The following is a 15,004-nucleotide window of genomic DNA, read 5'->3' on the forward strand; positions in this document are numbered from 1 at the left end:
TGAGAGGTGTCTTCACTAGTTTGCTTATGTCCACGACATATCTAAACTAGTCCCAATTGTACCATCTACAGATGATGTTAAAGCTTTGTCTGATGGAGGACATTTCTTGTGGTGTACCAATTTAGTTTTGTTATGATTATTTATTGTTGCCTATATGCAATTATTTGCTTTTATTGTTAATTATTCTATGTTGTTGTGTTTTTATTTGGTGTTATTGAAATTAAAATAACATTAGATAGTGGAACATGATATAACTTAACATAAATCAAATATAACATTACTATAACATAGATCAAACATAACAATAACTTAACATAGAATAAACATAACATTAACTTAGCATAAATCAAACACGACATTTCATCACCTACAAATGGCTTAGGGATTTTTGTCATTAGAATGTCATAAGATTATGTTGTATGTGTCACATCCAATTCGATTGGATTCTTGATTACGTGTCGATGAAATATACTCCACATAACTCTTACATCTTCATTTGTCTTCAATTCAAACTTATCGAACCTCATCTTCCCTTCATTATCAATTGTGGATGAACGATACTCGATTTTGGGCACTCTTTGATTGTCGTGTAGTGTAAGAGGTTCACCAACTTGAATTTCAGATCTGTTAGAGGTGTGTCATATGTGCTAAATTCAATAGGAGGCATGAAGTAAACAAGTACTATATACCAATATTGATTCAGTGTAAAGTGTTTTTGTTAACAAGATATGATACATATTTATATAAATTTTAAATCATTATTAATCATACAAAAGTATTGGTGCAATCCAGACTATACAAAAATGTCAGTGTAATCCTAACTATACAAGTATAATACTTTTTGACTTTGATCGAAGAGTTATGTAAAATTTACTAGAAATCACTTATCTCAAGTGCATTCATTGTGAGTAGTTTAATAAAATATTTAAGACCGACAAATTTTTATGGGAGAAAGACAATACATCCTATTTTTTTAAAATATTGGTTAAAGAGAACACACAAACCAAATTTTTATTTTATTTTTAAGAATATTTTTATTTTTAAAATCTATAAAAATTAAGAGATTATAATATGAGAGTATATTATAGATTATGAAATTACATGTATAAAGTGAGGGGGAGACAGATGTAAACATCCTGATTCCTTGATGACGTGCTACAGCTGGTGTAGAAGGAGAAACCGAAATCTTAAAAAATGGACCACTAAAAGGGCCCGGGTATGAGCTTTTCTCCTCACGTTTCAGTGACCACCCAATAGACACATCATGATGACCAACATATTCATCAGTGGGGGCCACGAAAGGGAGATGTTCCAGATTCTTACTAGTTAGTAGACCGAAATGGTCTTTATGTGTGTTGGAGAAACACAATCTGTAGTCTCCAAAATACTTGGAAGAGAACCACTAGATCTCACTATATTCTAGGATTGGGATAAGGTGACTTAGAGTGACTTTGATAAATATTTCTTTATTTTTCTTTAAATCAATTTTTCATTCACATTAAGAGAAAATTTATTTATTTTAGCTTCATTAAATAAATCAATATATGGATGATATCATATATCATATATATTGATTATTTAAATAGTTTTTAAAAAATTAAAATTTTCTTATAAATAAGAACAGAGAGTATTTTTTTTGGTCTCATATATGAAATTTTCAAAAAAAATCATCATTTAAAATAAAATATTTCAATAGATTTAATTTTTACTATCTTTTTAATTTTACTTCTATCTTTCACTTTAGATGTTATTATAAATATGAAAATTTAAATTTTTTAAAAAAAGGTATATTTAAAATAATGACATTAACATTTAAATTTAATATCATTAAAATTTCTGTTATTTATATTTGAGACCGAAAAAAATATATTTTAATCATTCATTCACCTTTTAATTTGTTTAAAATCACAAATTACCAAAACAGTAAAGTCATTGAATTCAATCTCCTATATTAAGAAGATTATCAAAGGATTCCAAAATTACCAAAACAATAAAGTCACTTAATTCAATCCCCATATACGTCTCAAAATTTGAGTAAAAAAGATATTTTTCTTAATCAAAATATCAACAAAAAGAAGTAAATTTTTACTCTCTTTCTCATAGTCAATAATCAATTATATTTGTTTTTAAATCTTTTAAAATAATTTATTTCAAAAAATCCTCAAGTCAAAATATCATATTTTTATTTATTTTAATAAGTGTGATTTTTATTTTTATTTTCTCTTATATTTTGAAACGGAGAGAGTACAATTTAACATGATTCAGCTTTTGAATATCTAAATTAAATTAGTTTTTTTATTAAAATTATAAAATTATTAATAAATAACAAGTTTGATATAATATATCATATAATATTTTAAAAATTAATATTGTAAAATGAGAATGATCGATTATGATTAAAACAGGTGAAATTATGAAATTAAATAGATTAAACCAAACTAAAATATAATATTTATTATGAAATAATGAGAAAGAACAGAAATAAGAGAGAAAAATGAGAATAATTTGTCTATATTATTTCATGGGTGTAATCTTCTTCCATGAGATTGGTCTTATTTATAGGAAATATAAGGAATGAGATTATTGGGAGACAAACATCCAATTATTCATAACACTCTACCTTGGATGTTTGTTTTGGATATATCTCATTAAAACTTTACTAAAAAAACCTCAGTGGGTCAAAATCTTATGAAAAAAGAGAGTACAATATCGTTTTAAGATAAACTCATTTCTCCCCCTCAACCGAACGATCATTACTACAAACTCAGTGAGACACTAAATTGATTAAGACATTACTAGAAAATATATCTTTGATAACACAAACTTACAAAGGTCTGATAGTTAACCGTGGTAATACCTATTTTTTGACGCATTTTTATATGTTTATGAAATAACAGTGCATTATGGTCAAAACAATAAACCGTGATTATACATTCATGGAATATATATATATACCATCAGGGTTGGTAATGTCAACCATTGTGAAAGACATATATATATATATATATATATATATATATATATATATATATATATATATATATATATATATATATATATATATATATATATATATATATATATATATATATATATATATATATATATATATATATATATATATATATAAGCGAGTTAACTCTCGTTTCTAGAAGGGGGTGAATAGATCTCAAATAAAATTTTCTTCAATTCCAGAATAATTCTGGATCTAACACTCGTCTATACCGAACTGTTATCGGAAGAATTAGATATGGGTATAAACCATAACAAAATGTATAACAATGATGAGAAAACAAACCAATATGTTTTCCAAAATAACCTTTGACCAATGTCACACTTTGTAATCAATTTTCAAAGAAATAGGAAATAAAAATGAATTAAGACAATTTATTAAACACTTGATGTGCAATAAACACCAAGTTGTGTTTATTTGTGTTGATTCTATGAAATACCAATTGGAATTGTTTAGATTGCAATTATCTTACAAAACAATTTGAAATACTTCAACACAAAATTATCAGTATCTGAAATTGCACACTAAGTGAATTATCAAATTGGAGGAGATATATATATATATATATATATATATATATATATATATATATATATATATATATATATATATATATATATATATATATATATATATATATATATATATATATATATATATATATATATATATATATATATATATATATATATATATATATATATATATATATAGATAGAGAGAGAGAGAGAGAGAGAGAGAGAGAGAGAGAGAGAGAGAGAGAGAGAGAGAGAGAGAGAGAGCACATGAGGTTGTTTAAGCAGTTCCCCAATTGTCCTCACAATTAGCACGTCTGCCCCAAATTCCAAATAGAATAGAGATACTGAATTAACCTTTGCAAAAGTTGTATATAAGAGAAAAATAGCAATCAAAACCCCCAAATCCTAAGTATAATATTGATTATATATTCTTCTCTTTCCTTGATCTTAAGAAAGATCAAGTGACCCAAGACTTCCAATTCGATCCTCCGATTACCGTTACTCCTTTGACATAAAATCCTTTCTTCAAAGCTTTCACTCGACTGAATCCAAATTGAAAAATCTTGTCCCAAGCCTTTCAATTGATCCCCGATTACTGATATTCCTTTCTTCAAAGCTTTCACTCGGCTGAATCCAAATTGCAAAGACTTGTGAAAAACCTCCAAATCATCATTGATCTTGGAGGGAAAACCCTAACTGGTTTTATAAATGAAACCCCCAAAGAATACTCAACCCAATTTGATTACATCAATCCTAAATTGGACCTTATATCAATCTTATCTAGATGGAACCCAACAAAAATGATTATGTGTAATTATTGTGTGTATGCATAGAAAAAGATTGAAGACGATGAGCAATGCTTTGTATGTTCTTGGTTTCAATGTTTAGAAAAAGATGCATGAATTCATATATACATGTGTGTGTAAGAAAGAAATAACAGAAAAAATAGGTTTTTAGCAAAACTACATGTTTAGAAAAATTAAATCAGTATGTGTTGACCTTAAGAGATTATGTGTCGACCCATAGATGTTATGTGTCGGCCTAAGAGCCTTGTGTGTAGACACATAGAAACCAACAACTTTAATTTAAAAAAACCTTCAGTATGTGTAAACCTCAATAGTGCAGGAGTCGATGACATTCATATCTTCAGGTCTATGAACCGTTGACATTCATACCATCATCATATTTGTTCTTGAAAATCCATTTTGCACCAATGACATTCATATCTTCAGGTCTAGTAACCAATTCCTATACCTTCTTCCTTTTGAATTGACACAGTTCTTTTTTCATAACATTGATCCATAATTCATTAGTCAAAGCTTCCTTGATGTTCTTGGGTTCAATCTTTGAAATAAAACATGAGTTGCCAATAATCTCTCTGGATATGGTGATAACTCGTTGATTCAGATTTCATATGATATTTTCAATGGGATGATCCTTCTGAGTTCTGATTGACAGTCCCTTTTTAATTTGAGGATTTTCAAAATTTGTGCTTTTAGAATCAATGTCAGACACCTAGGATATGACATCTTCTGGAACATCAGTTTATTGAGGAGAAACATCATATTCATCTTCATCTTCTTTCTTATCTCCAAGAGTATCATCAATGAAAACATTTATAGATTCCATCATAGTCTTGGCATGATTATTATACACTATGTAAGCTCTTCTATTGATGAAATATCCTAGGAAAATTCCTTCATCACTCTTGGGATCCATCTTTCTTCTTTTATCACGATTTGACAAGATATAACACTTGCTACCCAATACATAAAAGTATTTGACAATTGGTTTTCTCCCTTTCCACAAATCATACTGAGTTGCTTTGGCTCCAGATCTTATGGTTACACAATTGCGAATGTGACAAGCTATGTTTATTGCTTTAGCCCAAAAATAGTAAGATAGGTTCTTGGCATGCAACATGAATCTAGCCGACTCTTGTAGGATCCCATTCTTTCTCTTTACTACTCCATTTTGTTGAGGAGTGATAGGGGTTGAGAATTCATGACCAATCCCTTAATAGAAACAATACTCAGAGAATTTAGAGTTTTCAAACTATTTTCCATGGTCACTTCTTATTTTCACTATCCCACACCTTTTTTCTCTTTATAGCTGTTGACATAGCTCTTTGAATACATCAAAAGTGTCAGATTTTTCTTTAATAAATTTGACCCAAGTGTATCTTGAAAAATCGTCCAAACACACAAAGATATATATTTTCCCACTCAGGATTTCTACTTGCATATGTCCCATCAGATCCATATGAAGTAACTCTAGAAAATTTGAGGTGACAAAATGCTGGAGCTTCTCGTGGGACTTTCCACATATTTTTCCTTCTTCAATATTGATCTTTGGCAATCCTTTGATATCATCTTCAGTTGTGATCTTTTCATACTCTTGAGGTTGAGATGACCAAGTTTTTGGCGCCATAGCTTGGTCTCATCTACTTTGGATATTAAACATGTTAAAGGATGATTTTTGTTTTGAGATACCCAAAAATAACAGTTATCTTTGAATCTTGATCCTTTCATTAACGGTTCTTGATCTTTTTTGGATACAATGATTCTAATTTGTTGAAGCTCACATTCAAAACTTGATCACATAGTTTACTTATACAGACCAAGATTGTAGCCAATCCTTCTACTAGAAGTACGTCATCAAGGCTAGAGACACATGGATATACAAGTTTGCTTATGTCCTTGACTTTCCCTCTTTCTCCATCATCAAAGGTAGCATAACTATTGGAGTAGGATTCAATTCTTTAGGATAGTTATTTTCACCACTCATGTGCCTGGGATCCACTATCAAAATACCAATCTTCTCTTGAGGAAACTCTAAGAGATGTGTGAGCTTTGAGACATGTGATAATTTCTTTGGGCTTCCATACGTTCCTAGCTTGAATGTTCTTGCCTCCTTTTCCGTTGAACCTTGAGTAATTATAAGACTAAGGGTATCCGTACAACTTATTACAAAAGGGCCTTATATGGCCATATATTCCATAGTGGTGACATCTCCATGATGATCTCTTGTTTCTTATGTACTGAGGGTACATATGTCGAGCATGTTGCTGAGACACATAACCCACCATCTGTACTTTAGCCTTTTTCATAGGGGGAACAGATTCCTTAGTTGAAACTTTTACTTCTTTTCTCGTGGAGCTGGAATCAAAACATATTCCCTTCACGTCATTACACATCTTTCCAACTTCTAGGATTTCATCAAAATCCTTAGAACCATTATTTAACATACACATAGAATTTGTCATATTTACAAGCTTGAATTTTAACAAGGTAACTTCCTCTTCCCGGCCTACAATGGTTGAGTCGAGTTTCATTTTTTCCATAACTATATCACTTATAGTTTTCTTTTATTTCTCTACACCATGCAAGCTTCCTTCCACTGACTATACAAAAGTATGTATGTTTCGACTAACTCGTCATCAGTGTTTTCCTCATCACTAGACTCACTATCAGAATAATTTTTTTTAGTGAAATCCAACATATTGTTAGCTAATTCTTTTTTATTCCCATCATCAGAATTAGACTTAGTGATTGACATACCCCTTTTCCGTTTCTTTAAAAAGTAGGAAATTCAGATTTAATGTGACTAAATCCTTCACATTCATGACATTGAATCCATTTGCCTTTGTTAGGTTTGTCTTCATCCTTGCTCTTGCTTTGGGGACCAATGTTCTTAAAGTTGCCTCACACTTTGTCTTCAACATTTGTCCTGCACTTTCGCTTCATCTCTTCAAAGCTTAGTTAAAATTTCTACCAACAAGAGTTATAACATCTGATAGGATTTCTTCATTATCATATTGATCTTCATCATCTTCAGTGTTGGATACAAAGGAAATACTATTATTTTTCTTTTCAGTTCTATCATTTATTGCCATCTCAAAGGTTTTCAAATATCTAATGAGTGTATCCACTTGATCGTACTAATGTCTTAGGCCTCTTCATTAGTTGTGACCTTCATATAAAAAAATTTAGGTAGGGATATTAATATCTTTCTGACCAGTTTTATTCATACATCTTCTCTCCTAATGCAAAAGAAGTGTTGGCATGTCACGCGACTAAATGCTGATGTCTGAGATGGATTCATCTTCCTTCATTCTCAGATTTTTAAACTTTATTGTGAGAAGCTGCAACCTTAACAAACGTACTTTAGAGGTGACTTCATGTGTAATTTTTAGAATATCCCATGCCTCTTTAGCTTCACTACATATGTTGATCAATATAAACATATTATTGTCCACAACATTGAAAATAACATTCAAGGCCTTAGAATTTCCAAGAGTTTCATAATCTTTAACATTTGTCTATTCAGCTTCTCGCTTTAGGACAAAAGTTCCATTTTGATAGATAGTCACAAAGTGTTTCCAACCTTTGTTCCATGTTTTGTTGTCCATGGACTTAAGAAAATCAATCATTTTGGATTTCCAATAATCATAGTTGGTACCATCCAAGACAGGTGGTCTATTTACTAACCCTCGTTCCTTAGTATGTCCATTTGAAAAGAAAGTATATTACCTAGAGCACACCCAAACAGAACAGGGAGCCTACTCTGATTCCAATTGAAATTTTGTTCTATGGGGATAAATGTTGGACATGATGTCTGGGAAAACCTGTACTACAATTTAAACTAGATTGACAGATTATCACAGATACTAAGGAATTAAATGCAGAAAGCAATAAATAACACAAGAGAACTGTTAACCTAGTTCGGTGCAACATCGCTTACATCTGGGTGGCTTCTAAACCAAGAAAGGAAATCCATTCTCAATAGTGTTAATACAATTAGTCTTATATGACCAACCCTTGTTCAATGCCTACTTCATAATACTACATGTGTCTTTCTATTTAGAACTCCCTTAAATATGAGAATCCTTCACACTTTTTCTCAACTATTACCTTAATGATCAATACATTGTTTACTTATTGAGTGGAAACTTACTTGACTATAAAGTCTACCTTATAAGGGTGTGATCCTTTAACAATCCCTTTGAGCCTTAATTTGAAATTTTTTGGTTTTGAAAAGTTACAACTCTTAGTCAATTTTAGTCAATTTTAAAAGAAAAACAATGTTTTATACATTGTTTAGTTGCTTTACTACCAAACGATATGAAAATCTATATGTTATAGTTTAGTTATTGTTCTTGAGTTTGAGTTTGAAATGGATATTGATATATTTTTTTGTCATTCTTTGTGCTACTCTCATCTTATTGTGCATGTTGTTTGGAGTTCAAGATGTTCTTGATCTCATCAACGACAGTTACGTTCAGGTTGGACTTCTAAACAATGCAACAGATGCGCAAAGAAATTATTAGCATGATCTGAGGAAAAAGGATCATAAGGCTATGTTCTACATCCATCAGTGTGTGGATGTGAACGTGCTTGATAAAATCACTGATTCGACGATAGTGATAGCTGCATAGGATACATTGGTGCGGTGCTACAACGGTGATGCACCCATGAAGAAGGTAAATCTCTAGTCTCTATGTATGCATTATGAGAATCTCAGCATGAAGAACAATGAGACAGTACCTGACTACATCTCCAAAGTGATTCTGATCACAAATGAGATGAAGTCATGTGACGAAACTCTCTCTGAAGAAAGTATCATTGAGAAGGTACTTAGATCTCTTACTCCTCAGTTTGATTACATCATTGTAGCAATTGAAAATTATAAGGATTTAAGCACCATGAGAATAGAAGAGCTGTAAAGTAGTCTAGAGGCGCAAGAGATGCGTTTGACTGAAAGAACCTCTGAGAGAGAGAGAGAGAGAGTTAGAGTAGGCTCTGAAAGCTTCTTTTGTCAAAAAAAACCAAAAGCAGTCTTGGTCAGAAGCCAAGAGAAAACATGGTAGGTCTCAGAAGTCAGAAACCTCAACTTCTGGAAGTCAGAAGGGAAAGGAGAAGTATGACAAGAGAAAAGTTCAATGTTACAGTTGTAAGAAGTTTGGTCACTTGGCTGCAGATTTTTGGTCAAATACGGAGAGGAAATCAGAAGAAAAATATAGCCAGAAGATCTGATGATGAACATGTGCTATTAATGACTTCTGATTCTGATAGTGTGTCTCTAGAAGACTGGTGGTATATGGACATTGGGTGTTCAAACCATCTTACTGGAAATAAGAAATGGCTAGTTAATTTTGACTATAGGAAGAGGACCAAGATCAGATGTGCTGATAATAAGTATCTGAATGCTGAAGTAATGAGGAATGTTAGAGTGATTATGAATAATGGCAAATCTGCGTTAATTCAGAACGTCTGGTATGTTTCTGGCATGAAGAGCAATATGATGAGTGTAGGTCAATTAATTGAGAAGGGTTTCTCAGTTACCATGAAGGACAATATTTTTTAGTTGTATGACTGTAATCAGAAGCTAATTATGAAGTCATAACATGGAAGGAATAGAACATTCAAGGTGAATGTTAAAACTACAGACTCTGAATGCCTTAGCACAACAAGTGTTGAGAAGAAGAGTGAGTTGTGGCACAATATATTTGGTCATTTGAATTTCAAAAGCTTAGGGCATCTGAATTCAAAGAAAATGGTACGTGGAATTCCTACAATTAAGAAACCAGAAAAGTCATGCAATGTGCGCATGAGAGGGAAACAACTAAGACTGCCATTTTCATGAAAAGTAGCTCCAAGAGCAAAGTATGCTTTAGGAGTAGTGCATTCTGATGTGTGTGGACCATTTCCAGAACATTCACTAGGAGGGAATAAATACTTTGTGTCATTTGTGTATGAGTTTACAAGGATGACATGGGTATCCCTTATAAAGTTCAAACACGAGGTTTTTGCTGAATTTAAGAAATTCAGAATCAAGGTTGAGAAACAGAGTGGTTAGACTCTGAAGATTCTAAGAACTAATGGTGGAGGTGAGTATAACTCTATAGAGTTCAGGAAGTTCTGTGAGGAGAATGTAATTGAGCATGAAGTCATTGCTCCATACACTCCTCAACACAATGGTCTTGCTGAAAGGAGAAACCGAACTTTGCTTGATATGACAAGGAGCATGCTGAAGGAGAAGAAGTTTCCTAACACTTTGTGGGGAGAAGTTGTTGCCACTACAACATACATGCTCAATAAGTGTCCAACCAAGAATCTGAAGGAAGTTGTTCCTTTTAAGAGGTGGACTGGAGATAAGTAAAGTGTGAGTCATTTCAAAGTATTTGGTTATGTCTGTTATAAACACGTTCCAGATGCTACTAGAAAAAAGTTGGATGATAGAAGCAGCATGATGTTACTGGTGTGGTATCACAATACATGTGTTTATAAGCTTTATTATCCATTCACTAATAAGGTTGAAGTCAGCAGAGATATTATTGTGAAATAGTCAGAAGTATGGGATTGGAGTAAGTCTCAATCCAACTCCGGTGCAGAGTTAACTTCTGAAGATATTAATTCTGATTCTTAAGATGAGTCAGAGCCTGGAAATAATTCTGAGAGTGAGTTAGAATCAGAAGGCGGAATTGATTCTAATGGTGATTCATATTCTGGTGGTAGTCCAGATTTTGGGAATATTCCAGTTCCGAAGGTGGTCATGCTTCTGAAATCGGTACTTTTGGAGTTCCAACATCTGGTACTGTTCCAGAATCAGAAGGTTCTGAACAAGTTCAGAGGCCATAGGGAATCAGAAATATTCCGAGAAGGTTTGCATAGTTTGACATGCTGCAAGATACTAAAGTAGATTCTGAAGGGGAAATTATTTAGTGTGCCATGTTAGTAGACTCTGAACCTCTGAGTACGGAGGAATCTCTCAAGAAAAAAGTATGGCTGAAGGCCATGAAAGAAGAACTTGATGCCATGGAGAGAAACAAAACTTGGAAGCTGACAGAACTTCCAAAGAACAAGAAAGCCATCAGTGTGAGATGGGTTTATAAGGTGAAGCTAAAGCCATATGGATCAACAGGAAAACACAAAGCAAGGTTAGTTGTAAGAGGTTTTTTTCATAAACCTGGGTTAGGTTACTTTTAAGTGTTTGCGCCTGTAGCAAGACATGAAACAATCAGGTTGGTGATTATGATAACTTCTAATAGGAATTGGCCTCTGATGCATTTATACGTGAAATATGCATTTCTGAACGGTCCATTAGAAGAAGAGGTTTATGTGTCACAACCTCCTAGATTTGAGAAAAAGAATCAGGAAGGGATGATGTACATATTATACAAAGCTTTGTATGGACTAAAGCAGGCCCATAGAGTTTGGAATCTGAAAATTGATTCATTTTTCAAGAAGCAGGGATTTCAAAAATGTGAGATGAAATATAGTGTCTATGTTCAACATACTTCTGAAGGCAATATGATTCTGGTGTGTCTGTATGTTGATGACATATTGCTAACAGGAATTTGTGAACATGAAATAACTAAGTTCAAGAAGGAGTTGATGAATGAGTTTGAGATGTCTGATCTAGGAAATATGGTTTATTTCCTAGGGATGGAAATTATGTACTCTGAGAAAGGCATAAATTTACATCAGTTGAAATATGAACTTGAGCTTCTAAAGAGGTTTGAGCTGCTGAATTGTAAAGTTGTTGTCACACATGCTGATACAAATTAGAAATTACATTTTGATTCTGATTGTGATGATGTAGATGAGACAACGTTCAAGCAGTGGGTAGGGTCTCTGAGGTATTTGTGTAATACCATACCTGATATTTGCTATGCAGTTGGAACGGTGAGTAGGTTTATGAGTAAACCGAAGTGGTCTCATTACCAAGCTGCTGTCAGAATTTTGAGGTATATAAAGGGAACTATGAAGTATGGAGTTTTGTTCCCTTCTAATGCTGAAAATGGCTCAGAACTTTTGAGTTACTCAGATTCTGATTGGTGTGAAAACATAGTTGATAGAAGAAGTACTTCTGGATACTTGTTTAAGTTTCTGGGAAGTCCTATTTCTTGGTGTTCCAAGAAGCAACCAGTTGTTGCTTTGTCAACCTGTGAAGCAGAATATATTGCAAGGGATGTGACTGCATGTCAAGTTGTATGGTTTTTGAATTTACTGCAGGATCTGAAGATCAAGGTAAACAAGCCTCTGAAGCTGATGATTAATAACAAGTCTGCAATCAATCTTGCCAAGAACCGAGTGCTGCATGGGAGAAGCAAGCATATTGAGACTAAGTATCACTTTTTGAGAAATCAGGTTCAAAATGGAGTACTAGAAATTGTGCATTGTAGCATCAAGAAGCAGCTGACAGATGTTCTGATGCAGGCGATCAAGATTGATCAATTTCTCCGCTCGAGGGATGAAATTGGTGTTGTTAGTTTTGATTAAGTTGAATATGAATTAAGGGATGGTGTTAGAATTAATTCATATTTTGAGAAACTTGTAGACAAAGTTTGTTAGAGGGTATTTTAGTATTCCTCCTAAAGTCCCACTTGTATTTAAGCAAATGAGTGGTGTGAACAAATTGTACCTTTATTCCTTTTGCAATGTGTGTGTGCAATTTTCTGTGCAACCATTTTGCAACCGTTTCAAAAATAATGGAAGTTTGTTATTATTCTCTCTTCTCTCCCTCTCTCTCTTGTTCGTTGTTCATCTGTATCACCTTATGCACCAATAATTTTGGAAATAATCATATGAAAAATTCTGTTGTATATGAAACTTATCTTACACTGATTAATGATTTTCTAGCATCCTACATTCATCATTTATCTCATGCCATTTTATCGTTAAAATCTCTCCAATATTTTTAGTTTTTGTTCAACTTTCTTCCAAATTTGTTCATTTTTCAAAGCATCAAATTTTATGTTTTCAAGAATGAATTAGTAGAATAAGAAGTGTTGAGTATAGAACTTGAAACACTGAAGATATTTTAATCATAAAAGAGCGTGAGATGAATGACGTGTTACATGAGGCTCGAAAATAATTGATTAGTGTAAGTTGTTCTTCAAATATAACACAAATGTTCATATAAGTATTTTTCTTATCAATTTTAAGAAGTTATATGTTCAGTTAGGATTTAGTGAAATAAGCTGGGTCGGCCCAAACATTTTAGTGACCCTGTTCATATTTTAAAAATAAGGCCTCTAATAAATAATAGACTTTAAAAAAAACAGTCATTAACAAATAATATTGAGCAATTTAACACTTAAACAATATTTGCTTTTTTGTGTAATGGTTGGGTGAGGTTTTTTATGGCAATGGTCGAGTTTTCATAAAGACATTTTTTTGTAAATTAAACAATTAAAATCATAAAAAACAAATTTTTAGATTTGAACCAAGGATCTTTACATTATTAAATATAGATTTATCCACAAAACTACTATATAAATAGGTTTCTAACTCCTTGAAGATCAAACCCATCATTACACATTACCCGTCAATTGTTTTAAAATTAAGAGATAAAATGACGCACTTTTCATAATACCCTTCATTACGTCGCTTATGAAACCGAAGTAAGACCTCTAACCAAAACAAAATATATTTTTCGTTGTAATGGTTACAACAATAGGTACGAAGGGAACCTTCCTTTGTCTTTCACCCCTATAAATCTGACAAATCCAAATCTACATCCATTCTTATTTCTTCTTGATGAAATGACTACTTCAATAACCTTCTCATATTTTTGAAAGATATTTAGCATAACTTTTGCACCCAAGTTATCCGGTTTTACAGTGAAAAAAATAGGTTGAAAGGTGTTGCTTCTTCCTTTCAAAGTCTTCTGTTGCAATGTTTATCTTCAGACTTTATTTACTAGTCAGAGCCACACAAATTAATCATGCAAGCTGGTAATAGCTTCTTGCCAGACACTGTGGGGTCGTGCTTTTGATCACAAAATCTTTTTCAACATATTATCTTTACAAATATTGTTAAGAATTGGAAAATGATTACATAAATTGAATATCAATCCTTAGTTTAAGAGATTAAATGGTATTTTTTTTTTCTCAATTTTAAGAATGAAGTTGTCGTTGTCCAAATGGTATTTCAAATCATCAAAATGGTATTTCACTTTTTAGTCTTACATGGATAGACAATTTAATTTGTAACTTAGATCATAAGTATTTATCATGATAAACACTTTTGTATAATCTATTTTAATAATAAAAATAAAATAAAATAAAATTATTTTTAAATATTTATAAATTTATTTTTATAAACTTTATTAAAGAACATATAAAAATAACTTATGAATTTTATAAATCATTTTCATAAATCCTCCTAAATAATCTCATACATTTTTATATAAGTAATTAAGATTTATATTAATCAATTCAAACTGAGAGCCATTGATGTATTGGCTGAGACTAATATTATTTTCAAATGGTTTTAATAGATTTCAGAATTAGTACTAATTTAATTTAAAACTCCAAGAAAAAAAACTATAACTGATATTATGAAGTACTAAATGTACTTCTACAACATATACATGAAGACACTTGAAGACACTTACACTAAATAACACCTAATATGAAAATTAGGGCAAATATATATAGTTGTGCAAATTTTCAAATCCATATTTT

General features: G+C 31.8%; 1 protein-coding gene across 1 annotated transcript; it reads right to left on the reverse strand.

Annotated features, from left to right (window-relative positions):
- Positions 1-5,076: 5,076 nt before the first annotated feature.
- LOC127082331 (uncharacterized) lies at positions 5,077-6,874 on the reverse strand. Its single transcript, XM_051022566.1, has 2 exons — positions 6,502-6,874; positions 5,077-5,546 (listed from the first exon to the last, which is right to left on the reverse strand). The coding sequence occupies exons 1-2, from the start codon at positions 6,872-6,874 to the stop codon at positions 5,077-5,079; spliced, it is 843 nt and encodes a 280-aa protein (XP_050878523.1).
- Between the last annotated feature and the right edge of the window lie 8,130 nt (positions 6,875-15,004).

Source organism: Lathyrus oleraceus, chromosome 5 (genome assembly GCF_024323335.1).
Source record: "Lathyrus oleraceus cultivar Zhongwan6 chromosome 5, CAAS_Psat_ZW6_1.0, whole genome shotgun sequence".
Classification (NCBI taxonomy): Eukaryota; Viridiplantae; Streptophyta; class Magnoliopsida; order Fabales; family Fabaceae; genus Lathyrus; species Lathyrus oleraceus.